The sequence below is a fragment of the Melanerpes formicivorus genome, unplaced genomic scaffold (assembly GCF_026170545.1).
Source record: "Melanerpes formicivorus ecotype bairdi unplaced genomic scaffold, bMelFor1.0.p_v2 SCAF_41, whole genome shotgun sequence".
Lineage (NCBI taxonomy): Eukaryota > Metazoa > Chordata > Aves > Piciformes > Picidae > Melanerpes > Melanerpes formicivorus.
Genome location: NW_027142393.1, coordinates 4,378,371 through 4,404,866, shown reverse-complemented (window position 1 = coordinate 4,404,866; position 26,496 = coordinate 4,378,371). Strand labels below are relative to the sequence as shown.

Here is a 26,496-nt window from a genome sequence, read left to right as displayed (position 1 = left end):
GGGGCTTGGAGAGGTGTGTGGAAGAGCTTGGGACTTGCACACAGGTATGGCACACAATGACACAGAAGATGGCAAGGCAGGAGGAGTGAGAGCCAAACTCCTGAGGAAAACCTCAGAAGACACTGAACAATCCTAGGCTGCATCAAAAGCTGCCTGGACAGAACATGGAGAGAGGCAATTCTACCACTTGGCTGTGCTCAGACCTCACCTGGTGTGCTGTGTCCAGCTCTGGTGTCCTCAACCGGAGGATATGGACCTGATGGAGTGGGTCCAGAGGAGGGCCACAACAATTGTCAGGAGGTTGCTACAAGGACAGGCTGAACACCCCCAGCTCCCCCAGCCTGGGGAAGAGAAGGCTCTGGGAAGACCTAATAGCAGCATGCCAGTACCTGAAGGGGCTACAAGAAGGCTGCAGAGGGATTGTTTGCAAAGGCCTGCAGGGACAGGAGGAGGGGCAGGGGCTGGAAATTAGAGCAGAGCAGATTTAGACTGGATGTGAAGGACAAGTTCTTTACCACAAAGGTGGTGAAGCCCCATCTTTGGAGATATTCAAGGTCAAGGCTCAACAGGGCTCTGGGCAACCTGATCTAGTGGAGGATGTCCCTGCTGGCTGCGGGGGGGTTGGACTGGATGACCTTTGGAGGTCCCTTCCACCCCAAACCACTCTATGACTATGTTTCCGCAGCCCCTGTCCTAGCATGCCCTCATAGCCCGAAGTGAGAAGCCTGCTGTCACTGAGCATCTCTCAGAATGAGCCCACTTAAAATGACATGAAATAATGATGAACAGGTTTCCAGAGCAGATGGAAAGCCTTTTACATAATTCAATTTTAATGACCAGAGAAGTCTTAAATACCAAGGTTTTGTTTTTGTGCAGCAAGAGATTTATAGGAAACAGCCAAATCCGCTACCGTAAGCAATATGTTTAATACATGTTCATTTCATAATGGAGTAATTAATCTGCAGGGAAATGGGCTTGAAGGCTCACACATCCTTGCACTAAACTCAATGATTAGAAGGATGAAAGCACTAGGAGAAACCAGGCTAGAGCTCCTTTCTAAACACAGCCTACACAAACAGCTAAGTAGAATAGAATAGAATTAACCAGGTTGGAAGAGACCTTTGAGATCATGGAGCCCAACCTCTCACCCAACACCATCTGATCAACTCAACCATGGCACCAAGTGCCTCAGCCAGGCTCTTCCTAAACACCTCCAGGGATGGGGACTCCACCACCTCCCTGGGCAGCACATCCCAATGGCCAATCTCTCTTTCTATGAAGAACTTCTTCCTAACATCCAGCCCAAACCTCCCTTGGCACAGTTTGAGACTGTCCCCTCTTGTTCTGGTGCTGGTTGCCAGGGAGAAGAGACCAACCCCCTCCTGGCTACAGCCTCCCTTCAGGGAGTTGTAGAGAGCAATGAGGTCACCCCTGAGCCTCCTCTTCTCCTGGCTAAGCAACCCCAGCTCCCTCAGCCTCTCCTCACAGGGCTGTGCTCCAGACCCCTCCCCAGCTTTGTTGCCCTTCTCTGGACACCTTCCAGCATCTCAACATCTTTCTTGAACTGAGGGCCCCAGAACTGGACACAGGACTCAAGGTGTGGCCTAACCAGTGCTGAGCACAGGGCAGGATGAGCTCCCTGCTCCTGCTGGCCACACTGTTCCTGATGCAGGCCAGGATGCCCTTGGCCTTCTTGGCCACCTGGGCACACTGCTGGCTCATGTTCAGCCTACTATTAACCACTACCCCCAGGTCCCTCTCTGCCTGGCCACTCTCAGCCACTCTGCCCCCAGCCTGTAGCACTGCATGGGGTTGTGGTGGCCAAAGTGTAGAACCTGGTACTCGGACTTGTTAAAGGCCATCATGTTGGATTCTTGACCATCTGTGCAGCCTGGCAAGGTCCCTCTGCAGAGCTCTCCCACCCTCTAACAGATAAACTCCTGCCCCCAGCTTGGTGCCACCTGCAAAGTTACTGATGATGGTCTCCATCCCCTCATGCAGATCACCGATAAAGGTATTAAATGGAAGTCTCTGTCCTAGGGTTCAGTATTGAATTCCAATTGCTTACTGCCTAACCTCAACACCAAAAAGAGCTCAGGAAAGAAAAAGTGAACAATGTGGCAGGATCATTAGAAACATGCAGTAGCACAACTAACCTGCTTGTCATAGAAGCCATTCATTAGAAACTTGCAGCAACATAGAACCAACCAAACTTTTCCTCTACAGCATTTGAAGATTGCTTCCAGCACCACGCGTGGCTCAGGTTGATGCTGGGCCTTGCTGAAGTCAGAGCTGGCTCTTTGGAACAACTCCAACCAGCAGCTCCAAAGTTAAATTGCAAGACTGAAGCCAGTGGCACGGCGAAGGGGCACCTAATTTAAGGTTAATTGCAATTTAGCAGCTGAGAAAGTAATTAAAATGGTGCTCTTCTGCAGGTCAGGTCTGCATTCCTGGGCAGCACCACCCAGGACTGATCATTTAAGGCATCATTTAGGAGTGCATTCAGTTAATAATAATTTTCACACCACTAGAGAGCAACATACTGTGGGTTTTTTTAGCTGCTGCTGCCGCCTGCACGCCTTGAATGTGAATATCTGAGCAGGCAGAAGTACTCTTCAGAGGCAGGAGGATGCAATACTTAGTAAAAAGTGACTGCTAGGAAATGGTAAGTGGCATTCACAAAGCAGTTGTGTTGCACCTGAACCAGCAATGCCACAGAGAAGGATCACACCAAAAGAACAGATGGACTGCACACCTGCAGCACCTTTCTGCCTGGTAAAATATAGCCAGCACATCCACACACTGCATCTCCTAGACCAGCACAGTGTCACCCAGCCACCTGCAAACCAGCTGTGAAACTGCCCCTGCTGGGATTTATTACTCCACACAGGAGAGTGGGAACAGCTTTGGGGGAGTCATGTGAGCCCTGAGTAACAACACAGAGGATTAACAGCCACATACACCCATTTGCTGCTTGGAAACAAGGAGGGAACAGTCAGACCTTTGGCACTGGGGAGAAGAGTTGAGAAGAGGACAAGAAGACCATTGCAGGCCTCAACGATGGGCCAATAGCAGATACTGAATCACCCATCTCTGACAGGAGCTGTCTTGCAGGAGGGAGCTCTTTGGGTGCATGCATCTTCCTCAGGCAGGGCAAAGTAAATATCACTCCAATTTATTTAGCATTCTTTAATAAATACATTTTTAGGGTTTAAGTGTTTTGAAACAGTAACATCTGTTTTAGACCACCAGATACATAAAATACTTCATGATTCCCAGGCAGGCCAACACTGCAGAGCCCTTAAGTCGAGATAATCATTCCTCTGGCTTAAGGTGAAATTCCAATTTCACCTTTGTGAAGGAAAATGGCTTTTAAACCCCCACAGAAGGGGAGAAGTGAAAAACAGGCAAGGGGAAATGAAGACAATGGTTACTACAAGGGCATCAAGCAACTCTGGGGAGAGAATTAAGTAGACTTCATTTCCCTCCAGTGACTTGAAACAACGCCCCATGGAAGTAACATTGGATTCAAAGGCAAGTGTTTGTTCCCATGGGAAGACTTACATCAGTTCTTGCCTTTCCAGGTCCCTGCAGCCCCCTAAGGTTCTTTGTGCCACACAGGATGGAGACAGTCAGTTAGAAAAGCAAAGAGAACAGCAAGGGCAGAGCTGCCATGGCAGCGTGCACACCGGCTGAAGATGTTAGTTGTAGGGAAACCAAGGCTGAAATCACTTCACTTACTCTAATTGCTTTCTTCAGACTCTCCTGGCATCTGAGGACTGGGGTTGGATGAGATGACCTTTAAAGGTCCCTTCCTACCTCAAGCATTCAGTGACAGAGTGGCCAAGGCCATCCTCACTTTCTGAAAGTTCCACTGCAGGGTACCAGGCTCCTAAGCCTGATGTGCTGAGCGAGGAGGTAGTGAGCACCTGAATAAATAACACACCACAGCTTCCACAGAGGAAGCTCCCACCTTACAACACCACCACTGGAGAACAACCACCACAAATAAACTCAGGCTCCTCTTTATCCACCCCACCCCTAAATCTTTGTTAGCTTTTGAGCCTCTCCACTCCTGGGGAATCACACGGGATCAAGTGACAGCTGAGGAGACAGGGGAGGAAACCAGGAAACCAAAGAACTGGCCAGCTTTAAACCAAGCCCCAGAACAGACACGGCTAGGTGGTAAGGTCAGGATAAACCTGCAGGTATCATCACTCAGCAGGTCAAAAGGACAATCAATATTTAACCTCTGTTAGCCACCACCAGATATCCTTCAGCAGCACAGGGTGCTGAGGATCTCAGCAGCAGCTTTGCTGGCTGCAGACACTGTGGTAAGAAAATTATGCTTGGGAGTCAGCACAGGAAGGAGGACAAAGCCTCTGCATTGAGTTCCCTTGGTTCTAAATGCTTCTTACTGCTTGCTCCTAAGTGATTGCATGCAAACCCATGCTGCAAAGCACAGGCAGCCTTGTCAGCTGTCACTTGCCTGACAGTATTCCCACAGTTGTTCCCAGCTCCCTCCAGGTGATGTGAAAACATATGCTTGAAGTCTCTCTGCTGGGACTTATTAAACAAACAGTGTGTTCTGTAGATCAAACCATAATAGGGATGATGTCAGCATTGTAAAACCCACAATAATTAGGCCCCTATTTGTTCTACCAATTTGCTCAGCACTAAACTTGAATTCTCACAGGCTGGCATAAAACTGGTAGCTCACACTTCAGAAGTCTTCTCTCTCCTGATGGGTAAAAATGCTCCTGTAGCACTGATACAGCCAGCAGCTTCCTATGAGCATATATATATGAAGTTTAAAGGCTGTGTGGGGCTGTCACAGAGCCATTCAGGTAAGAAAAGAGCCTCAGGATCACCAAGGCCAACCCAGAACCCTACTCTGCAAGGCTCACCCCTAAACCATAGCCCCAAGCACCACAGCCAAACCACCTTGAAACACAGCCAGGCTTGGGGACTCCAACACCCCCCTGGGCAGCACATTCCAGTCCCTGACCACTCTTGCTCTGGAAAAATGTTTCCTCATGTCCAGTCTAAACCTACCCAGTGGCAGCTTGAGGCCATTCCCTCTTGTTCTGTCATTAATTACCTGGGAGAAGAGACCAGCAGCAGCCTCTCCACATCCTCAACCTCCTTCCAGGTAGCTGTAGACAGCAATGAGGTCTCCCCTCAGCCTCCTGTATTTCACACTAACCACCCCCAGCTCCTTCAGTTGCTCCTCATCAGATTTATTCTCCAGGCCCTTCCCAGCTTCCTTGCCCTCCTCTGCCCTGGCTCCAGCACCTCCACATCTGGACACAGCACTCGAGGTGTGGCCTCCCCAGAGCTGAGTCCAGGGGACAATCCCCTCCCTGCTCCTGCTGGACACAGCATTGCTGATCCCAGCCAGGATGCCTTTGGCCCCTTTCTGCCAGCAGCTTTCCAGCCACACTGCCCCAAGCCTGTAGCATTGCTTGGGGCTGTTGTGACCTAAGTGCAGGACCTGGCATTTGGCCTTGTTGAAGCTCATCCTGTTAATGCTGGCCATGGATCCAAGCTATCCAAGTCCCTCTGTAGAGCCTTCCTACCCTGATCAACACTGCGCCTGACTTGGTGTCATCTGTCACCTTACTGCTGACACCCTCTGTGTCTTCACCAAGGTCATTGATAAAGAGGTTAAGCAGAAGTGGTGCCAACACTGAGCCCTGAGGAACACCACTTGTGACTGGCCACCAGCCGGTTTTACCTCCGCTCTTTGGGCCCACTTGCCCCAGCAGTGTGACTTCCAGCAGGCTATAAGCAAGCGCTCATCTCTTTGTAACACAGACCACTTAGTACAGTTAAGAAGCATTTTTATACCATCTCCTCCCTTAAGAAGGGAGTAACAGCAGATGCCTACAAAGGGGGGGGGAACCCAACAAAACAATATTAGGAAGCATGTATTTTTAGCAACCTTAATTATATCCTAGCAGCAGGAAAGAAGGAGAGGCAGAAGAGTACGACTAAGGCGAAGCGTACGACTAAGGCGAGTCTCCCCGGAAGACAGCAGCGGCTCTGGAGCCGCGCAGCAGAACGATTCCGCTTGCAGTGGGTTTGAGTCAGGGATTTACTGAGCAGGCTGCTCCTTGGGTGCTGTGCTAGTTATTCTTTGCAGCTGCTCTACAGAACCTCAGCAACTGGGTTAAATCACTGGAGCAGATGCAGTCCTTATGACTCCTTGCAAACATATGTATATGCAGCACACACTCCAGAGCAAGGTGCTTTGGCCTGATCTATGGCAGCAGCAGTAACAATACTTTCTAGGTCTTTCTCCTCCTCTTCTTTATGGCACTGTATTTCTAAGCTTCCCCCCACCTGGGGATTCATTACAATCAGTCCAGGTATGTTAGGGTGCAGACAAAGGCAGTTTTGCCTCTCAAATCCACTCTGGTTGAGCAGATGCAGACCTGAATGCCAGCCTAGATCGTGCATCCTAAGCCAATTGGTATTCCAGCCATACAGTGGCCAAAGCACCACGAGGCGACCCAGAGACAGGGGGTTTGGAAACAGCTCACAATGATGAACTCTTGCAATAAACCAACCAAGCAGCCTTTTTCCTGGGCAGCAGAAGGCTGAAGGAAAGACACCAGAATAAACCATTCAAATCATTACTACTACTGATGGCATGCACTTGTGTTTTTTTCGTTCCACCTATTACTTCTGCAAGGCATGACGGAGAGTTGAGATTTCATTTAAGATGCAAGGGAAAGGAGAGCTTCATCCCATTCACCAATCAGAGATTCTGCTGCAGAGCCTCTACCTCTCTCTCGGCAGCACAAACAACTGCACGAACCGATAGAAGCTCAGCTTAGGAAACATTTACATCACAAAGGTAAATGTTTAGTTTGGTGCTTTAGTGCCGTAGTAGTTTCGGGGGAAATAAAGCCTCCCGTGCTGGCTATGGAGGGAGGTGTTTGGGGAGTTCTTTGCTCAGTAAGAGCCCGCCCTGCTGCCTCCATCCCCGACACAGCAGCAGATCGCCCCCCAGGGCTTCTATCCGGGGTCATTTGAAGATACCCCAGATTTTAAAGCCTGCAAGAGCAAGTTACTCTTGGAGCAAGCAAAGCATGCTGTGTTTTCAGGGTGGATGCTATCAGCATAGACAAAGCTGTACCTGGAGACCTCGGATTGTAGGAAGAAGTAACTGGTGGAAGAAAGCCTCGCTCAGAACAGCGACACCGTACAGAACAGCATTTAAACGCATGGGTTTCACAGCCCCTATTAAAACAGCGTTGTTAAAGGCCACAGGCTGAAAGCACACCGATATGCACTCTCCCGGGTGTGTTTATTAGAGCTGGGAGGAGCAGGACCAGGGGCAATAGAAGTCCTTTGAAGAAGGGGCCTCAAGAGGCAAACGCTGAGCCGCAGCTTAGGAGTCTTACACCCTTCTAGGTGCCCAAAGCACTTCAGTGGCCATCACAATCGGGGGCTGCCTTCAGGGGAAGTCCCCATGAAGACTTCCTACCACCCAGGACAACATTTTAGAGCAAAACACAAAACAGTTAAAGCCTGGCAGTCCCAGGCAGAGGTGTCTCCCTTGACGGGTCTTAGCAGATGACATGACCATTAACCCATCCTTCTGAACTTCCACACTTCCAGACTGAACCTTGACATATCCTTTAATAACCCAGGAGGATTATAATGCTGAGTGTGAGGTCTTGGCAAATGAAGCTGGGCTTGCTCAAGAATGCTATGTCCAAAACCCTGCCAGGAACACCCCCCCGTGAACGCCACTGCTGGGGTCACTTCAAGGAGCAGCTCTTACAGACCCAGTCCTACAAAGCTTCATTCTTCCCAAAAATAGTAATAAAAAATGAAATTAGTATTTATATTAACAAATTTATGTACAGTACCGACCATTTAAGCCATCATTTGAAGGCTTGTGTAATACTTCAGTTCTTAAAATTAACTGCAGTAAGCTCCCATTAGAGTGTGACAGTCAAAAAATATTAACTTTGGTTTCACTCACTGTATTTGCAGAACAAATACAAGGCTGAATTAGGGCTCAGGGAATGGAATATTTAGATTGCACAATCTAAATATATCTCCCAGGGAGAGGGGGAAAAAAAAAGCCCAAACAATTAATTATCTTTGTTGCTGAGAACAGCTGCAACCCCTGCCTTGCCAGCTTCACGTCACTGAGGGTTACTCCTATTAATATCAATTAAGATCTAAACTGCTTGAGCCTCTTCAATAATGATGCTTGTGTAGTTTAAAGTGCCGTTTCACAGGAAGCACACTTGTAGCAGAATGGGGACACCTATTCTTCATCTAAAAACAAGCAAACAAACCAATCAACCCCAAAACAGCACAACAAAAACAAAGGCAAGCCCACGACGCGAAAGATACATAGCTGTGGCTCACTGAAGCTTGCCCAGGCACCGAGCCACACTCACTCCTAAGAAAGCTCCAAAGATCTGTGTATTTACTTCCACTGAGGAAAAACCTTGTTCCTTAATTGATTCACAGATACTCTTACACCATCACTTATGGAATGCAATTAAAGCAGCTCCTGAAGTCCTGTCAGACTGGCACGGACTCCAGTGCAGAGCGTGTCAGGGCTGAAAGGAACTCCTCTCCGGCCATCTCAGCCTCGCCTTTCATCTACCTAATCTATCACATCAGAGAAATTAATTGTCTCACCTCAAGAGAGATATGAGCTTCCCCTCGCACAGCTCTTGACTTTCATTCCAATGACTGTTTGAAGCCATTCAAATGCGTTTCTCTGTAAGCCATTGTGGGCTGATTAGTATCAGGAACAATTATCACCTTGCGGTGAGTTCTTTAAACTCTAAGCAGACAAGTTCAGATAATAGAAGACTGATAGTGACTGAACCAAATCTACCTCAACTGAGGCTTAGGAATCCGTAAAGAGAATCCTTTTTCATCATTCACCTTTTAATTGACTGCTAATAATGCAGGGCACTTCCTTCCCCCCCTCCCCCCAGCCAGTCCTGCTCCAGGTAGCAAGGACACAGTTTTAAACAACTTGTTCCTTAGATTATTTTTTTTTTTTTTGCTGAGGGATTAAAGAATAAAACCCACAGCAGTGGTTTCAGAGAGATTTCCAAAGGCCACATTGTGAAGCTAAATGAAGTGATGATGAAGTTCAGGCTTGTGAAGCTGAATGAACTGATGATGAAGTCGTTTAGGAAGCATTAGGTAAGAACCTAGCAACACGCAGAGGATGCTTTGCAAGCTGCTTTGTGCACCTGCACAAAGCTAACTCACTCTTTCTTATTCCTATATTTTTCTTGCTACCTAGCAATGATTACTATAACAAATGTAAAGTTTAAGCACAAACAAGTGTTCAAATCCTTGGAAGATAAAAGTACCAGAGGAAAAAAAGCAGTAGGATAACTAAATCCCAGGGATTTTAAGGGCAATTTGACAAGAAAAATCAGCTGCCTGTTTCATGTGAGGAAAATCACGTTGTCACTGAGGAGACAAATAGCATGCCAGGTGCAAAACACAAATACTGAAGAACATCTTAGGCAATAAAAGCACCTAAATACACAAGGGAGGACAGTGTTGGACTCACACTACCTTTATCTTCACGCTTTGACGATCCCTCGAGATGTGCATTAAACACCAAGGTATTTGCAAGCCTCTTGGAGATCTGCCTTCAGAGCAAAGAGTAGGCCACTGCAATACTGCAAACAGCTGATCAAAAGATAGTCAGAGGGCTGCAGCACCTCTCCTGTAAGGACAGGCTGAGGGAGCTGGGTCTGGTCAGCCAGAAAAGGCTGCAGGGAAACCTTAGAGCTGCCCTTCAAGAAAGCAGGAAGGCATTTTTCACATGAGCATGTGGTGACAAAACAAGAGGCAGCACTTTTAAACTAGAGCAGGGTAGATTTGGACTGGACATTAGGAAGAAGTTCCTTACTATGAGGGCAGTGAGAAGTGGTGGAGACCTCATCCCTGGCAGTCTTTAAGACCAGGCTGGATGAGGCTTTGGCCAACCCAGCCTAGCAGGAGGTGTCCCTGCCCATAGCAGAGGAGTTGGAACTAGATCATCTTGAAAGATCCCTTCCAACTCCAACCATTCTGTAAAGATCTTGAAGCCCAAGGTAAGTGTCAGAATAAAGACAGGACAAGCTGCTCCAGTCCAACACCATTTTGTTCCTGGCTTTGCTAAAGGGACCAAGGACATCATTATCACAACTTGACAGAGATCAGATATGGGTCATGACTCTACCAAACTCCCCAGCCACAACACTGGTGTGTTTTAAGCAGTCACTGGGTGGAGCTGAGTGAGGCCCCTTGAGGACACACCAGATCAGCTGCATCTCATGGCCCTAGCAGCTGAAGATTCGAGGCTCTGTTGCTATCTCTGCACACCATTCCCATCATCCCCACGGACTGAGGTTTAACCATGCAGACCATGTTATGATTCAAAAGCAAACTAAACTCTCTTGGCCATGTAACTGACAATGTTGCCAGCTGGACCACTTCTTCCATGTCCTACTGTGTTGATGGAGATCCACATCAGAACAGTGGTCTACCCCAGCCTGGACCTCCAGCAGCACTTTCCCTTTCTTTTACTCCATCAGAAATATCACACTATGAATCCATTTTAGCTAAAAGGGGCACAACAGTGCAGTCTGAGGGGCTGGGCTGTAGAGGTAGATCCATACAGTTTCCCCCTTTTGGTGGGCATTTAGAATCATAGAACTGTGAGGCTTGGAAGGGACCTCAAGGATCATCCAGTTCCAACCCCCTTTTTCATGGGTTCCAACCCAACCTTTCCAGGGGCTCCCTCCCCTGCTGTGCTTGACCTCAACAAGAACAAAGATGTTGTCTGTCCTTGTGGTTTTCTGCACTGGCCCAAACTTGTCACTGGACATCCTGCCCCTTCTCAGTCCTGCCCAGTGACATTACCTAATGATGCCTCAGAAAAGCTGCTGGGAGAGAAGAGGTCTTGCTTGGTTCAAGAGAAAGGCCAAGAGGTGACGGGACTGTTAAGCAAGCCAGAGTGAGATGAAACTATGTTGGAGATAAGAGAGGGAGGAAGGAGAAATCTGTAGAGCAGGATGATCTTGAAGGTCTCTCCCAACCTGGTTCTATTCTATTCTGGGGTGGACTTGGAGATCCTGAGGGTCTCTTCCAACCTGAATGGTTCTGTGACTCTGTGAGATGAAAACAGGAAACTAAAACACAACTGAAATGCATTACAGTCATGAGGCTGAAGGCAAGGCCAAGACCAGCCTGAGGAGTTACCAGCATGAGAGACACCTTTCATACACTGGGCCTCTGCACATCTGTAGGAGAATCAGGTGAGTCAGAGGAGCCTTTCACCAGTGCTACACTAAGTCTGCATCGAGCAGACAGAGAAAATAACCTTTGCAACTGGAGTTCTATTCATCATTCAACCCCAAATGCAGTCTCGCTCCTGTTTAGCTCAATGCTGCTTCTAATAAAGTGCTTCAGACTCACTTTATTGCCTTACAAGTTCATTTCTATTCTGATCAGATTCACTGATAGACACAGCTCTGCTTCCTTGCCTTGTCAAAAGAACACAGGAGCAGGACAATCTCCAGGCTGACATTTCAGTACATAATAGTACATTTATCACACAAAAGCAAACATTTCATTAAAAGAAAGAAATCCAGCCAGCATCTCCCAGCAGCTAAAAACCCTCCTAAGTTGTTTTTCTGCTCATGGTTTGGCCAAGCATCAGCAACATAAGAGAGAACACTTCAGGACAACTTCCCATTTTGCCCTGAGCCCTGAAGGGAAGTGCTTTAAGCACTGCATAAATTAAAATGCTTACCACTGAACTTAACCTAGATAGCTCCTTTATGTAACTGGGATGAGTAACAGGAGCCTGCAGAACAGCCTAGGTTGTAGCAGAGTCACTCAGGAGTGCTCTCAAAGCAATGACCTCTCAGAATAGACTCCATCTGCATGCCTGCCTTCTCTTACCACAAAAACCTACCACTGTGAGACCCCACCTTGAACACTGCATCCAGTTCTGGTTTCCTGAGCATGAGGAGGACACAGAGCTGCTGGAGAGAGTCCAGAGGAGGCCACAAAGATGATCCAAGGGCTGGAGCAGCTCTGCTGTGAGCACAGGCTGAGGGAGCTGGGGCTGTGCAGCCTGGAGAAGAGAAGGCTCCAGGGAGACCTCAGAGCTGCCTGCCAGCACCTGAAGGGATCCTGCAGGAAGGTTGCAGAGGGACTTGCCATAGCAACAGGACAAGGGGGAATGGCTTGAAGCTGAGGCAGAGCAGGGTTAGAGTGGAGCTGAGGAAGAAGTTGTTCAGCAGGAGGCTGCTGAGACTCTGGCCCAGGCTGCCCAGGGAGGCTGTGGCTGCCTCCTGCCTGGGGGTGCTGCAGGCCAGGCTGGATGAGGCCTTGAGCAGCTGAGTGTAGCTGAGAGGTGTCCCTGGGCATGGTGGGGAGGTTGGAGCAGATGAGCTCTGAGCTCTCTTCCACCCTGAGCCGTTCTGTGACTCTGATTTCCTACTTCATGCAATTTTAATTACTTTTCAGGCCTTTCCTGAGAAATTCTGTTACCATTTCCCAGCATTTTGGGCCAGGCTTTTCCTCCTCCAGGTATGCACTTGTCTCACTAATCCAAACAGACACACTCTCCCTGAGTTTTGATGTAAACTCTCCACAGAAGGCCACAGGAGCACTATGCTCTCTCCCTGCTGGTAGCAGTGCTACACTTGTGTCATGCAACCCTATCTCTATCTACAAAGCTCAGTCATGCACAACACCAGTGTCATTTTTCCCTCGACTATCAGTACATCCACATCAATAATTAATCATTGCAGCTTGCTGCAATATGATCTGGGGAATAAAGATCACCAAGAGAAGAGATCAAGTGAGAGCTATTTATTTAGCAGGAGGAAATAAAGGCTGAAGGGAAAATCTTCAGCATCTCAGGAAGGCATCCAAAGAGACACAGGAACAGGGAATGTTTATTCAGGTGTCCCTGTGCATTAGTCTCTAGGCTGGCCATGATTTCACGGAGAGAAGGTTAGAGCAGCTAAATTGTGAGAGACTCTCTCTAATGACCAATAAAAGGCATAAATGAAAATAAAAAAACTAAATCATAGAGTCATTTTGGTTGGGAGAGACTTTGAAGATCATTGAGTACAACCATCAGCCCAGCACTGCCAGCTCACCACTAACCCATGGCCCTCAGCACCACACCATCATGGTTTCTGAAGCACTCCAGAGCTGGGGATGCTACCACTTCAGTGGGCAGCCTGTTCCAGGGCACCACAACCCATTTGGGGAATTCTTTGTTCCTAACATCCAACTTCCACCTCCTCCAGCACTGCCTGAAGCTGTTCTCCCTTGCCCTATTGCTTGTTACAGGCCAGAAGGGATTCACTCCCATCTTGCTCCAACTGCCTTTCAGGGAGTTGTAGAGAGCAATGAGGTCCCCCCTCAGCCTCCTCCAGACTACACAACCTCAGTTCTCTCAGCTGCTCCTCACCAGCTGTGTTCTCCAGACCCTCCACCAGCTTTGTTGCCCTTCTCTAGACACATTCCAGCCCCCAGCTGAACACAGTGTGGAACAATCACTCCTCTGGTCCTGCTGGCCACAAGACTTCTAAAGAAGCCAGGATGCTGTGCCCTTCTTGGCCAGCTGTGCACACTGCTGTGTGCCACTTGTTGTGACTTGTATTGGTCAACAATATCACTGCTCCATCATGAGAACTTACAGCATTGAGCTGATGTCCTTGTTCCTTTTCTTGAACAAGTAGTGGAGCCTCAAGAAAGTTCTGAATGCGATACAGAGCTGCTCATGTGTGACATTCCCAGCATTCCTGATCCATAAAGCACAGAATGACCAAAGATTTCCACACTCCATTCTACTGAGCAGGTTCAGACTCTCGTGTGCTTACCCAGCGCTGTTAGCAACAGTACTTTCTCACTGTGTTAGGAAGACCAGAAGCTGGCATCAGCCAACTTGCATTTAGAAAGAGCAAGCAGAAGCAAAGCAAGATGTTAGTGAGCTCTACCCCCTGGCAGGCTCTCTGTCCTCCACTGAATGGCAGTGACCCTGCAGCAATAAGCAGCTCCTGGGAGGCACAAAGTATTCTCTTTCCAGACGAGGACAGAATATATTTGTTTCCCAAATTAGGTGGAACCCTACAGATGTTGGCATTAAGTGTACTGATGGGAATCATGATCATCTGTCAGAAGAATGTATAAATCCTTTGGGCTGCATGGCAAGTTGACAGCATTCCTGTGCAATATTAACTAGGCACAATGCAGGCATTGACATTTAACTCTCTATTTCCAGCGGATCTTCATTGGTGTTAGTGTTTTCCCAGCTCATCATTGCTCTCCCCAGTTTTTCTCAGGCTCTGCATTTTCCAGAAGTGACCATATGCTTAGGTTTGGATTTGATGACATGATTGCAAAACTGCAGCCAGCCAGCAGCTAGAGCTCTGCGCGGTAACTGCGCGGTGGCCGCCGAGCCCAAGCAACCTTCTGCAATGCGGCGAAAGCCACATGAGCAACCTCCAGAGCTGAGCAATGAAGCCAGTGTTTGCATGGGCATCTAGAGGACAAGCATAGAATGGGCCAGCTCAAAAAGACCTTTGAGATCCCCTCCAACACCACCATGGCCATCAAACCATGCTCCCAAGTGCCACATGTTTGTCGAATGCCTCCAGGGATGGTGACTCCACCACCTCCCTGGGCAGCCTATGCCAAACCCCAGTACCCAACCTAACCCCCCCGGCCCAATTTCAGGCCACTTCCTCTCCTTCTATCACCTGATACTAGGGAGTAGAGATCCATCTCCACCTCACTGCATCCTCCTCTCAGGTGAGGTCTCCCCTCAGCATGGAAGCAGGCAGCCCTTAATACAAACTAGGGCCCAAGTAACAGAGGAAACAGCAGACTCAAACCTCTAAGTTTCTGATTTCTGTGCAGAAGAGCTGGCCTTTGTAGATCTGTCATCATTTACAGCTCAGCAATGTGGCTTATGAAGTTGTAGGAGGTAGAAAACTGCTTCTTGCTCAAAAGAGCAAAATTAGTGTTGAAATCTTTCTCCTGTGAAGAATCCCTTCACAAAGCCAAGGAAGCTCCTTCACTCAAGGCCTCAGCAGAAGCATTGTGCTTTCCAAGCACACACCAGAGAGGTCATCTTTTGATAGGCAGGCCTTTTTCTTTTACTATTAAGTTATAGAATCCTAGAATGGTTTGAGTTGGAAAGGACTATCCAGCTTCAAGCTCCCTGCCATGGGCACAGACACCTCCCACCAGACCAATCAATACCAAACATTTCCAGCCACCAGTTTCTGAAACACTCAAGAGAGAACATGCTCAAGGCACAGCAGCACAGGATGGGCATGGGGCACAGAGGATTCAACAGTAATGGTTATCTGTCCTGCTCTCTCATGTGCAACTCATTGGATCATCCTTGCAGGAGTTCCACAAGGCAACAAATCATCAGCTGTAGGACAATGTTCCACTCCTGAATCACAACACAGCTTTAGGGCTTTCTGCTCTTGACAGCCTTAGCTGAGGATGTAAACCACAATCTTCAAGGCACTGAGGAAGCCCTGAGCACTCTTGCCCTCTGCAGGCTGACCTCCAAGTTTTTCCTCATATCCAACCTAATCCTCCCCTGGCACAACTCAAACCAATTTCTTCTTGTCCTGTTGCTGGTTACCTAGGAGAGAGACCAGCCCCAACCTCATTCCAGCTTCCTTTCAGGGAGCTGTAGAGAACACTAAGATCTCCTCTTAGCCTTCTCTCATCCAGACTAAACAACCCCAGCTCCCTCAGCTGCTCCTATGGTGCCCTCCAAACCCTTCCCCAGCCTCCTTGCTCTTCTCTGGACACCCTCCAGCCCCTCAATGTCTTTCCTACACCATGGCACCCAGACCAGCACTTCCCAAAGCCAGGGAAGGGGCATGAGGTGGGTCTGCAGGCACGGCAAGAGCATCCTCTCTGCCCTGCGGAGCTGGGAACCCTGAGTGGTGCTGGAAGCAAGGGCTTGCCCATCAGGCTCCCCATACAGCACAGTTCCCTGCAGTGAGTGGAACATTTCCAGGCTGCTTCTGTAGTTTTAATTTCTGAGACAGCTGACATCCTGTAAAATGGCAACTGAAACCCAGGGAAGCATTCAACCTTACTGGGTTTTAAACTGGGAACTGCCTGATTTCCTTCAAATGCCACAGAAAAAAAAGCAAACTTCAACATCTTTCAAGGAACAAAACTTCTGTCCTCTGCATTCTCCTAATGAGAATATTAAAGTAATTAGAACTCATCCAATGGAGCTAATTATCATTTTAAACAGAGGCAAGATCCACGCAAGGAAGGGCTATCAGAAGCATCAACACACATACAATCAGCAAAGTCTTGTGCTCTCGAGAAAGGCATAATTGGCCTGACTCCACGTAGAGGCACACTGGTTCTTGGAGGCAAGAGGCAAAGCTTGATTACAGCGGGAGAGAAAGCTACCATCATTATCCTAATTAAAATTTGCCAAGTTATTTATAGTATAATGCAAGGAAATGGCATTCATTATCCTATAAAGTATTCAACAAAACATTAAGCACTGTAATGAAATCAATTGGCAAGAAGAGGTGCAATTATATTTATACTCCTTAGTGAACTGCAACCAGAGCATCACTCAGTCCCACTGCTCTGCACCCAAGTGCTGCAGGGGAGACTGAGATAGCTGCAAGCACAAAAGTGACTCTCACTGGGGTGTTAGCAGTTGTTCCACCAAGGTAACTTCCAGTTCAGTAGGCAGCCACCAAGCCCGTGTCAGGCCTGCAGAGCTCCAAGTTCAGAAGAAACAAATTGTATAAAGCAGTTACAGCTCAACAAAACAAACAAAAGCCTCAAAGTGCTTCACCACCTTTTCCAAATGTGTTGATTTTTCTCTTAATTAACTGATGAAGCAGCATTCTGAAGCCTACCACCACACACAGAATTAACTCATAAGCAATCAAGGAAATTAGAAGAAAATGAGAAGCAGGATTGTCATAAAGAGCTGATCACCTACACCTGCAGTTCACATCTGCTGGAACTCAGCTTGCATCATGGAACAACTGCATCAGCACAGATCTTTGGTCTATCTTTTCAATATTTTAACCACAATGTTGTCCACAGAATCCCAGGGGTTGGAAGGGCACGGGCTGCACAGGGAGGCATCCAGAAGGATTTGGAATGACTCCACAGATGGACACTCGGTCTCTCTAGGCAGCCTGTTTCAGTGCTTTACCACCCTCAAAGTTCCTCCTCATGTCTAGATGGAACTCCTATGCTCAAGTCTGTGCCCATGGCCTTGTCCTGTTGCTGGGCACCACTGTGCTGTTTGAATTTGAACCAGAAGGCTGAGGGGAGACCTCATTGTGGTCTACAACTACCTGGAAGGAGGCTGAGGATGTGGAGAGGCTGCTGCTGGTCTCTTCTCCCAGGTAATTAGTGACAGAACAAGAGGGAATGGCCTCAAGCTGCCTCTGGGGAGGTTTAGACTGGACACGAGGAAGCATTTTTTCAGGGCAAGAGTGGTCAGGGACTGGAATGTGCTGCCCAGGGAGGTGGTGGAGTCCCCAAGCCTGGCTGTGTTTCAAGGTGGTTTGGCTGTGGTGCTTGGGGCTATGGTTTAGGGGTGAGCCTTGTAGAGCAGGGTTCTGGGTTGGACTTCGTGATCCTGAGGCTCTTTTCTTACCTGAATGGTTCTGTGAAAAGTGCAGAGTACAAAGCTGTCCTGTACTTGCTCTTGGAAAGTGAAGTTGTCAAAGATCCCTTGCAAGAAGGGAGGAAACAGATACGTATAACTAGCTCTAAGGAGCCTATGTTTGTGTTCTCTTCATGGCTCTAAGAGAGGAAAGGCTGAATCTAGAGAATAATTGACATAAGTATGAAGTCCTGGCTCCTGCTTTTCAGCAGTGGGAGAGATGGATGTGGTCTTAGTCTCCTGGTTTTATTTACCCTGGTGCACTCCAGTCATGATTCATTCTTGCTGATGAGATCAAAGCGCAGAGTTCCCCCTGCGCTAACGCGCTACCTCCAAGACGTTAATTGCTCCTCCAGAATAGATGTGTGTTGGCAAAGCCACAGAGCTTCACTTTGTTTTTACAGGTGCTTAACCAACCTCTGAGCTTGCAAAAATTATTTATTTTCTTGCACTTGATGCCAAATGTATCGAGGGGAGATTACTCTCCAGCTTAGCTGACGTGAAAGCAAACGCTGGCAGGTAGCAGCTCCCCGAGAGCGCAGCCAAAGGTCAGTCCCGTGCTGGGTGTGGAAACTAAATGTAGGACATGCTGATAGAGATAAGGGTGGTGAACTTTCATTGTGGAGCTTGAGAAAGTGATAGGGTAGTAGTGTAATGCCCTTCTAAATGAGCCTAAATAGATTTGGCAAAGGAAAGGTGTTGGCAGACAGTGGTGTGTTCACTTCTGGCTTTGTGATGCCTTCTAGTTTGTCTAAATTGGGTCTCACTGTTGCCATGAATCAGAAGGTTTGATCTACAGGGCAGTTAATTCCTTTAACTTCACCCCAGGTTGTGGGCTGTGAAGATGATTAGGAGACTAGAACAGCTCATGAGAATAGGCTGAGAAACTTGGACTGTCTAGCCTAGAGCAGACTGAGGGAAGAATCTCATTGATGCTTATCAATGCTTGAAGGGTGGATGCAGCCAGACTCTTTTCACAGAACCATTCCGGAGGGAAAAGAGCCTCAGGACCACCAAGTCCAACCCAGAGTCCTACTCTACAAGGCTCACCCCTCTCTCTAGGGTGAGTTCAGTTCACCAGTTCCATTAGTCTTGCACATAGATCTAGTAGCCTGCATGGAGGCCATAGGGCAGCCCCACCTGCCATCCCTCCCCATATGCTGCACGTACCACACGCACCGCTGGCAGCAGGGTGCTTCAAGGCAGAGCTCAGCAGGAGGATGACTGGAAATCTGTAGCTGGAGCTCACAGAAACAGCTGTTTTCTCTCTGGTAATGTAGAAACTAAATTGCACATCACTTGCTCTCTCATGAGAAATATGAGCAGTGAAAAACTCCAGCTCGTCCCTCTGCTTTGGGTCTCCAGTGGAGAAAGGGACATCTGTTTGGGCTGCACACCCCCCTGCCAGCTGACAGCCTTGAAAACACTCAGAGGAGCAAACACCAAGTAGCAAATTTTGATGGCATTAATATTTTTTCCCCTTGCAATAAGATTTGTGTGTATTGTTATTCCCAGCATACCCTGAAGAGTCAACATGAAGAATCTTATCCGTGAGAGGGGGAAAATAAACCCATCCAAACCAGAGCCACACACCTTCCCACTTGGTTGTGATGTTCCTCAGGCTTGTAAAATCAACACTGATGCAGATAGATGCTAGCAGAACAACAATTAGAAGGGGGAATCAGTCACTCTAAGAAAGAGGCACCAGACTTAGAAGCAGGACTAGAACTGAAACCAGGAGATAGCTCCAGCCCCACCTGCAGCCTGCTACTCACCTCCAACAGCAGTTCCCCCTTTCCTCAGTGCCCTGGTAGACAATTCATGCCCAAGGGCCCACCCAGGCATAACTCTGTTTTGCTTCCACACCAGGTGTGGATTTTGCACTAGAATTACTGAGCAAGTTCTTACATTTATGCATATTCACACATTCATACTGCAGCTCAGTTCAGTTCCAACTGAACTATTCTACCACAATCATCTAGTCCAGCTGCAGTGTAACACAACCACGACCAGCTGGCCTCCAATCTCCCCAAGGCATGAACTCAAAGGAGCAGGATTTGGCCCTTCAGAGTGAATCAGTGAGGCTTTGTCCTTCTTGCCATGCCTTTTTCTGTGCATATTTCAGCTCCGTGTCATCTCCCGGGCTGACAGCACTATTAATCTCCTCTGGAGAAATACAAGGCAATTAAAATACTAGCTGCTTCCTTAGGCCTTCTGTCTGAAATGGCACAGCTCAGACTTTCCAGAAGAGGAGAACAAGCTCAGCCTCACTCACTCTCCCTCCCACTAGCTTCAAACTCACACATGCAATACCCACAGCACATAGAAGCGAATGTAATGGCTTTATTGCACTACGCTTTGCAGGGCAGACACTATGCAAAGCAACGTGGGAAAACCCGAGACACAAAGCTCAAACAGAGTTCCATCTGTTTATTACCCTACTTTTCCAAACTGACTATACACCCTGGCAAAACCCTCTGGCCAGTCCCTCAGCCCTGAAGGCAGCTGGGGTAGCAGCACCAGGCAGCGACGGACGCCACCAAGGCAAAGCTGAAAGGTGAATCTGGGGAATTAGAGCTATGGAAAGCTGGACTGATGTTTGGAGAGGCCTACTGAACTTCTAACAAGAGTGTTGATAACACAGGAAAATGCCAGGAGCCACAGCAAGGACCAGAGCCCTCCATTGAAGGAAACCACCCCACATCTCATGCTGGGGTGGCAGCAAACACTTTCAGTTGTGAGAAATGTTCAGGGGGTTTTGTAGAGTCTCATTGAGAGATAAGATGGAAGAGAGGGTGAAGAGGAGGAACACAGCATGTGATGAATTCAGTGTGAGAACACATTCAGAGTGAAAAACCCTCACTTCCCTCCAGATCCAAGCTTCACAGTCAAGCAGACCCTCGCTACTCTTGTGCCACACAAGCCTCCTGTCTTGCTTTTAATGGCTAACTGGTTCAGCCTGGAGAAAAAGAGGCTGAGGGGAGAGCTCACAACTACCTGAAAAGGGGTTGTAGGCAGCTGGGTGTTGGTCTCTTCTAAGTAGCAAGTGAGAGAACAAGAGGGAATGGTCTCAACTTCTACCAGGGAGGGCTTAGGTTGGGCACAGAGAAAAACTTCTGCACTGGAAGGGTTGCCAAGGCTGGAAGGAACTGCCCAGGGAAGTGTAGGGGACCATCCCTGGTGGGATTTAAGACACATGGGTGTGGTGATGCTCAGGGACACTGTTTACCAGCAGACTTGGTAGTGCCAGGTTAACCTTGACACTAAAGGTCAAGGCCTAAACAGTACTATGAGTCTGTCTGTGATTAGCCTCCAAAGGGCCTGGGGAGTGTTTCCTCAGACTGGACTCAGGATATGACTTTTAGGAAGTCCAAAATGAGGCTTAAGCTCCCCACCCCCTGAGTGCTGCTAGCACACACACTTGCTAGACCCAAGCCCTTCTAACCACTCAGCTGCACAAGGACAAAGCCAGGCAAAACTGTCTTTCCCTTTCTGTTTTCAAACCCTACCAGAGGGGCTAACTTCCCTCATCACACACATTCCACGTTTGCTAAATACTGCTCCCTTTCTGCTTTTGCTAGGTGATTTCAGCTTTTATTTAACTAGAAGCCAAGGGTGAGCAGCTTCCTCTGCTTTCCACAGGAGGCAGCTCTCCCGAGACGCCCTGAGGGAGGAAGCACAATTTCTGAAGGTTTGGTTTGGAACAGCACCAGCTGGGGGCTGAAGCTCTTTAAGAAAAAGTGTAGACCCCAAATTACCTGCTGCTGTCTCTAAGCCCTCTGAAGAGATAAAGAAAATGAAGACAGGAAACAACATTTGATCTTTCATGCTATCTCCTGGCAGAAATCCCTTCCTATCTTTGCAACACACTTAAGTCAACTCCTGGAAGTAAAAGCATATACACAGGTGAAAGTAATTGCATGATACTGCAGAAGATCTGGCTTTGAAGGAAATTGGAATTCTTCCAGGTATAAATAGTACATGGGCTGCACTTTGCCTGGCTTCAGTGCTCAGCAGAAGTTGTGTGCAGCGAGGTTTAGTCAAAGTCACAGGAGGAGTTTATCTGCACAGTCTCACTGATACACAGAAGATTTAAAGGCTGAACCGGTGGATGGCATTTTGCCACCGACTTCAAAAGGGTTGGGGATCTTCCCCTTAGCAAAACTGCACACAACAGCAGCAGAGAGTTGTTACTTTTATGCTAATCTGAGGAAAGTTGTGTAAAAGAAGCAAGAGGCTCTGCTCGAGACGACATGAGCGCTTGCCAGCTGCCAGTGCAAGAGCACGGTCTTGTTTCTAGGGGCTTATTTGTAAAGGTACCTGAGCAAACCACAGTGAACAGAGTAAATGGCTCCATCCCTCACCATCTTCACTTTCTGAACTCCCCACATCACTCACGCTCAGTTGAGTCCATTAGCTTCTGATTCATGCCCCCAGCACTGCTCAAACTCTTGCACAGAAACCACAACATGCTGAAGCAGCAGCAACACCCTGCCCATAGCCAGAAGGTGCTGCATTATGCAGTCTCATTTTCTGATGGTACCAGAGATGCCACGAGGTCCAGAGCAGTGCAGACAGAAATCCCCAGCTAAAGGAAGAGGTCTCTCTACAGCAGGTCTGTGTTCAGAGACCTGTGACCTGCCCCAAGACTCATGCTCCCAAGGATGCACGCTGGAGAGCAGCTAGCCTAGGATCAAAGCTAATGAAAAATGCTGCCCAGGTGAGCCTGAAGTTTTGCTCCCTCTGGAGCAGGTGCTTCTGATTTAATACTTGGGCAGAGACACCTCTCAACTACTCTCAGCTGCTCAAGGCCTCATCCAGCCTGGCCTTCAACACACCCAGGGAGGAGGCATCCAGAAACTCCCTGGGCAGCCTGGGCCAGAGTCTCAGCATCCTCCTACTGAAGAACTTCTTCCTCAGCTCCACTCTAACCCTGCTCTGCCTCTGCTTCAAACCCACTGCAGCATTCCTGTAGGATCCCTTCAGGTACTGGAAGGCAGCTGTAAGGTCCCCCTGAAGCCTTTTCTTCTGCCCCAGATCCTTCAGCCTGTCCTCATAGCAGAGCTGCTCCAGCCCCTGGTTCATCTTTATTGCCTCTTCTGGACTCACTCCAGCAACTCTGAGTCCTTCTTATGGTTTTGCAAGCAAACCATCTCCCACACATTGTGGCAGCACAAGGCTGACCTGCCTCCTATACCTTGTGATCCTGAAGAGCCACCTGCATGACACCATCTTTCAGAACACCCAACTGATGTAGTCAGGCCAGGCCACCTGGAAGCAGCTAACACCAACAGGGTCCCTCCCAGCCAGTGATCAGAAAATGAGCAATTCTGGCAGCTGCTGAAGTGAGAAGAGCTCAGACACCAGGTGCACTCAAGCAGCTTTCATATTAGCTCCACAACCAAGGGACAAAGGTTTTGAGGTGGGAAACACAATCTCAAAGCAAGGGTATGGAAGTCCAGCTTCCAGGGAGGTGTGGACTATTCCCCACTGCCAAGGCTCTGACTCCACAGCTTCCCTGTTTCAAAGCCTTGGTATTTCTCAGTTGCTAATAGGCTCCTCCCAGGCTCACACACGAGCTGCACCAAGAAACAAACAACTCCCAGAGAAGCAGAGACAAAGGATTAAAACTACTTTGTTGGTCCAAGGATCTTGAGGCCATTTTGCCCAGTCAGCTCGGTAATTTAAGGCACCTCACCTGGCCTCTGCATGGCTGTCCTGAAGGAAATTAATTACACAAATGTTTTCAGCAGTTTAATCTCCGTGACAGGCAATCCAGTTAAGGTTCCCTGGCATAACAGAATTACACATGCATCGCCTTATCATCTGGCTTGTAAATGCCACTGGATACAGGCTAGATAATCAGGATTTTAATTAACAGCTAATTAGAGACAGGGGCCTTCCTCTTGGAGGCTTCCAATAATCTCTAGGTATCTCTGAGATGGTTATCACAGCCTCTACAACAACTGTTTTGCCCAAACTGGAGAGTTCCTTTTCTCCCTCAGCCTCCTTGGATGCATCACTCAGGATCATCGTGGTAGATAAGCAAGGACAGAAGTGAACTCACAAGCAAGTTGCTTCAAACTGCAGGACATGAAGACAGGCTGGTTTCTGGGGGGTTGCCTTTTGTTTTGCCCCCTGAAATGTAAGCTAGTTTTGTCTTTTTCTTTTCTTACTGAAAGCCACACTTTGAAAGTTTGGCCAACTTCCATGTCTCAGCTAAAGCTATGGCTACGTTGGAAAGACTTTTCCTTGCCAAAATCGAAGCACCTCAGGAGTTTTCAGCTGTTTTGTGAAAGGCTTCTCCCATTACAGCTGTTAAAAACCCCAAAATCCAGATCTATCAGTCAGTTCAGCTCCTCTGAAAGGAAGGAAGTGCTTGGTACAAACCACCTTCTCCCTGGGGCAAATATATTTTTGCCTGGCCCCAGCCTGCAGAGCTCGGTGCTGGACAGCACAGGCAGAAAAGAAGAGCAATTTAGATTGTTCTGGGACTCCAGGGAGCACTGTGACATCCCAAGACACATCCCTGGGATCTGGAGTCACACAGCAGCAGCACTGCCAGCTGCCAGTCAGGCTCCAACACCAGGCACTGCTGGGTGATGCTGATTCCACTGCTGTCTTTTGCTGACATTGCCAGAAACCTTCATTTTAATATAACGGAGCAAGGAGCTGAGGCAAATTTCAGTTTGACCTTGAAAACAATACTATGGAATGGATGACTTGGGATGCAGGGATGTGCAGAGAGGCAGAGGGAAATTATAGCAGTCCTCTGCCACCCAAAATAGTCAGCCTTGGGGGTTAATATGCTTTACCCTTACACGAAACCCGGGGCCCCATGTATGCTCCAGACTGACTAAACGATGTTATTTCAGCGAGCTCTTAGCCTGCCACCCGTCCCTTTTCTCCCACATAAAAGGAAGTGTGAGGGAGATCTCTGCTGGCAATTTGTATGGTTATTAGCTGGGGGTGTGGAGACAGGCTGCTGTGCCTGGAGCTAAGAAATGCACTACCTCTGCTTTGCAGCGCGGCTGCAGCAAGCCTCGGGAAACAACCCAGACACACAAATCACTTTCAAGTAGACAGTCAATCCCATTTCTCTATCCATTTATATCCAAGAACCCAAACGATTCTCCTCTGCTGTAAGCAGGGCTACAGCCAGGCTTGGCACAAGCACCCTGCCACGGCACAGCAGCGTCCCTGGGGATCTCCCACTCCAGGCTGCTCCCAGAGCTATTTCTGCTGGGCAGGTTTGTTCCAGTCCACAAGGAGCCTTAGCAATACACAGGTAAACTTCAAGGCCACTTCCACGTCATACAAAATCCACCCTGCTTTAAGAGATGGCTTCAAAGGAACTCTCAGGAAGCATTCCTGGGCTCTGCAAGGCTTTGTAAGCCCCTCGCATAAACCAGGGTCAACACCAGCTCCAGCCTGGCTCCCCAGCCACACCTGGGCAGGCTCTTTGGGCTCCCTTTTGCAGGCTTTGGTGTCTCTGCTCGTTCCAGTGCTGCTCTTTCTGTACAGCACTTGGCAGTCTCAGTTCAACTATGACTAATAACACACAATTCAAGGGTCTCTCTGTTCTACATTTAAGCTTCCTTGTCCAGCCATTCCAGAAAAACTACCTCCTTCCACATCTCACCCCCCAGGCATTTGATCTCTCCTGGGCACTTTCTCCCACCACTAGGTCCACATGACCAGTTACTTGCTCTGAACACTGCAAATAACCTTTGCTCCCCACCCAAGTTCAACCAAATGAGCCCAAGTTTATTTGTGACATGGGTACTATCAGCACAGTAAAGCCTCAGCTGCAGAGCTCCCACAGCTTTTTGGCCCCAGGTGGTGAACGCTGGAGGCTTACCCCAAAGACAACATCCCCAGCATTACCTTTCTTAGCCCCACAGAACCTGCTCGTGTTTCAGTGGCATCACTGCCTCCAGGCCTCTGCAAGGAAACATCCTTCCCCACTTCACCTTCCCAGACCCTTACCAGCCTCTCCAAGCACCAACACAGCTCTCCACTGCCAGACCCTAAAGCCAGCAGCAGCTAAGGTGGCTCCCTCCTCCCCCCCAAGACTGTGCATGGTGTCTCAACACCAGCCAGCCTCTGCTACTCACCTTGCTCATCCTGCACGGCTCTGGGCTGCTGGTGACTCATTCTTCCCACTCTAAATCCCAGAAGCTGCTTTCTCTTCACCCAGCTTTCTTGTAGGCCCCTTCAGGCACTGGAAAGCTGCTCTGAGATCTGCCTAGAGCCCTCTCTGCTCCAAGCCTCTCAGCCTGTCCCCACAGAGGAGGTTTTCCATCCTTCTGATGGCCTCCACTAGACCTACTGCAGCAGTTCCAAGTCCTTCTTGTGCTGAGAGCACCAGAAGCGGACACAGTACTGCAGGCAGGGCCAGAGGAGAGGGGAGCAAAATCCTCTCCCCACGCTGCTGCCCCTCACACTGCTCTGTGCGCAAGGCAGCACACAGGTGGCTCGTGGGCAGTTTATTCCAGCCAGGCCCACGAGGAGGCAACTCATTAATCACACCTGAGCTGAACTCTCCTCCCCTCCAGTCACACCTGAGCTGAGTGTTTGCTATCTGACATCCTGCAGCATGTCATGCAGCTGCACCTGGGGGCTTTTACATACTGCGTCAAAGAACACAAGTGCACATAAAATGAAACCAACAAAGCCCCAACCCCCCCCCACAAACACCCCCAAACCCCCCCAAAACCAACCACCAGCTTAACCAGCTTGCTCCATTGCAGCTGTGACTGTGTTTAGATTGTGGGACTGTTAGAGGAAGCTGCTGC

The 26,496-nt window shown here is 48.6% G+C and overlaps 1 protein-coding gene across 1 annotated transcript in view; it reads right to left on the bottom strand.

The window, feature by feature from the left end:
• LRP1B (LDL receptor related protein 1B) overlaps positions 1 to 26,015 on the bottom strand; it is a 603,705-nt gene extending 577,690 nt beyond the window's left edge. The window contains exon 1 of the mRNA XM_068158711.1: positions 25,816 to 26,015. Within this exon, the coding sequence (XP_068014812.1) occupies positions 25,816 to 25,855 (40 nt within the window). The 5' untranslated portion in view covers positions 25,856 to 26,015. The remainder of the gene's footprint in view (positions 1 to 25,815) is intronic.
• Positions 26,016 to 26,496: the final 481 nt, after the last annotated feature.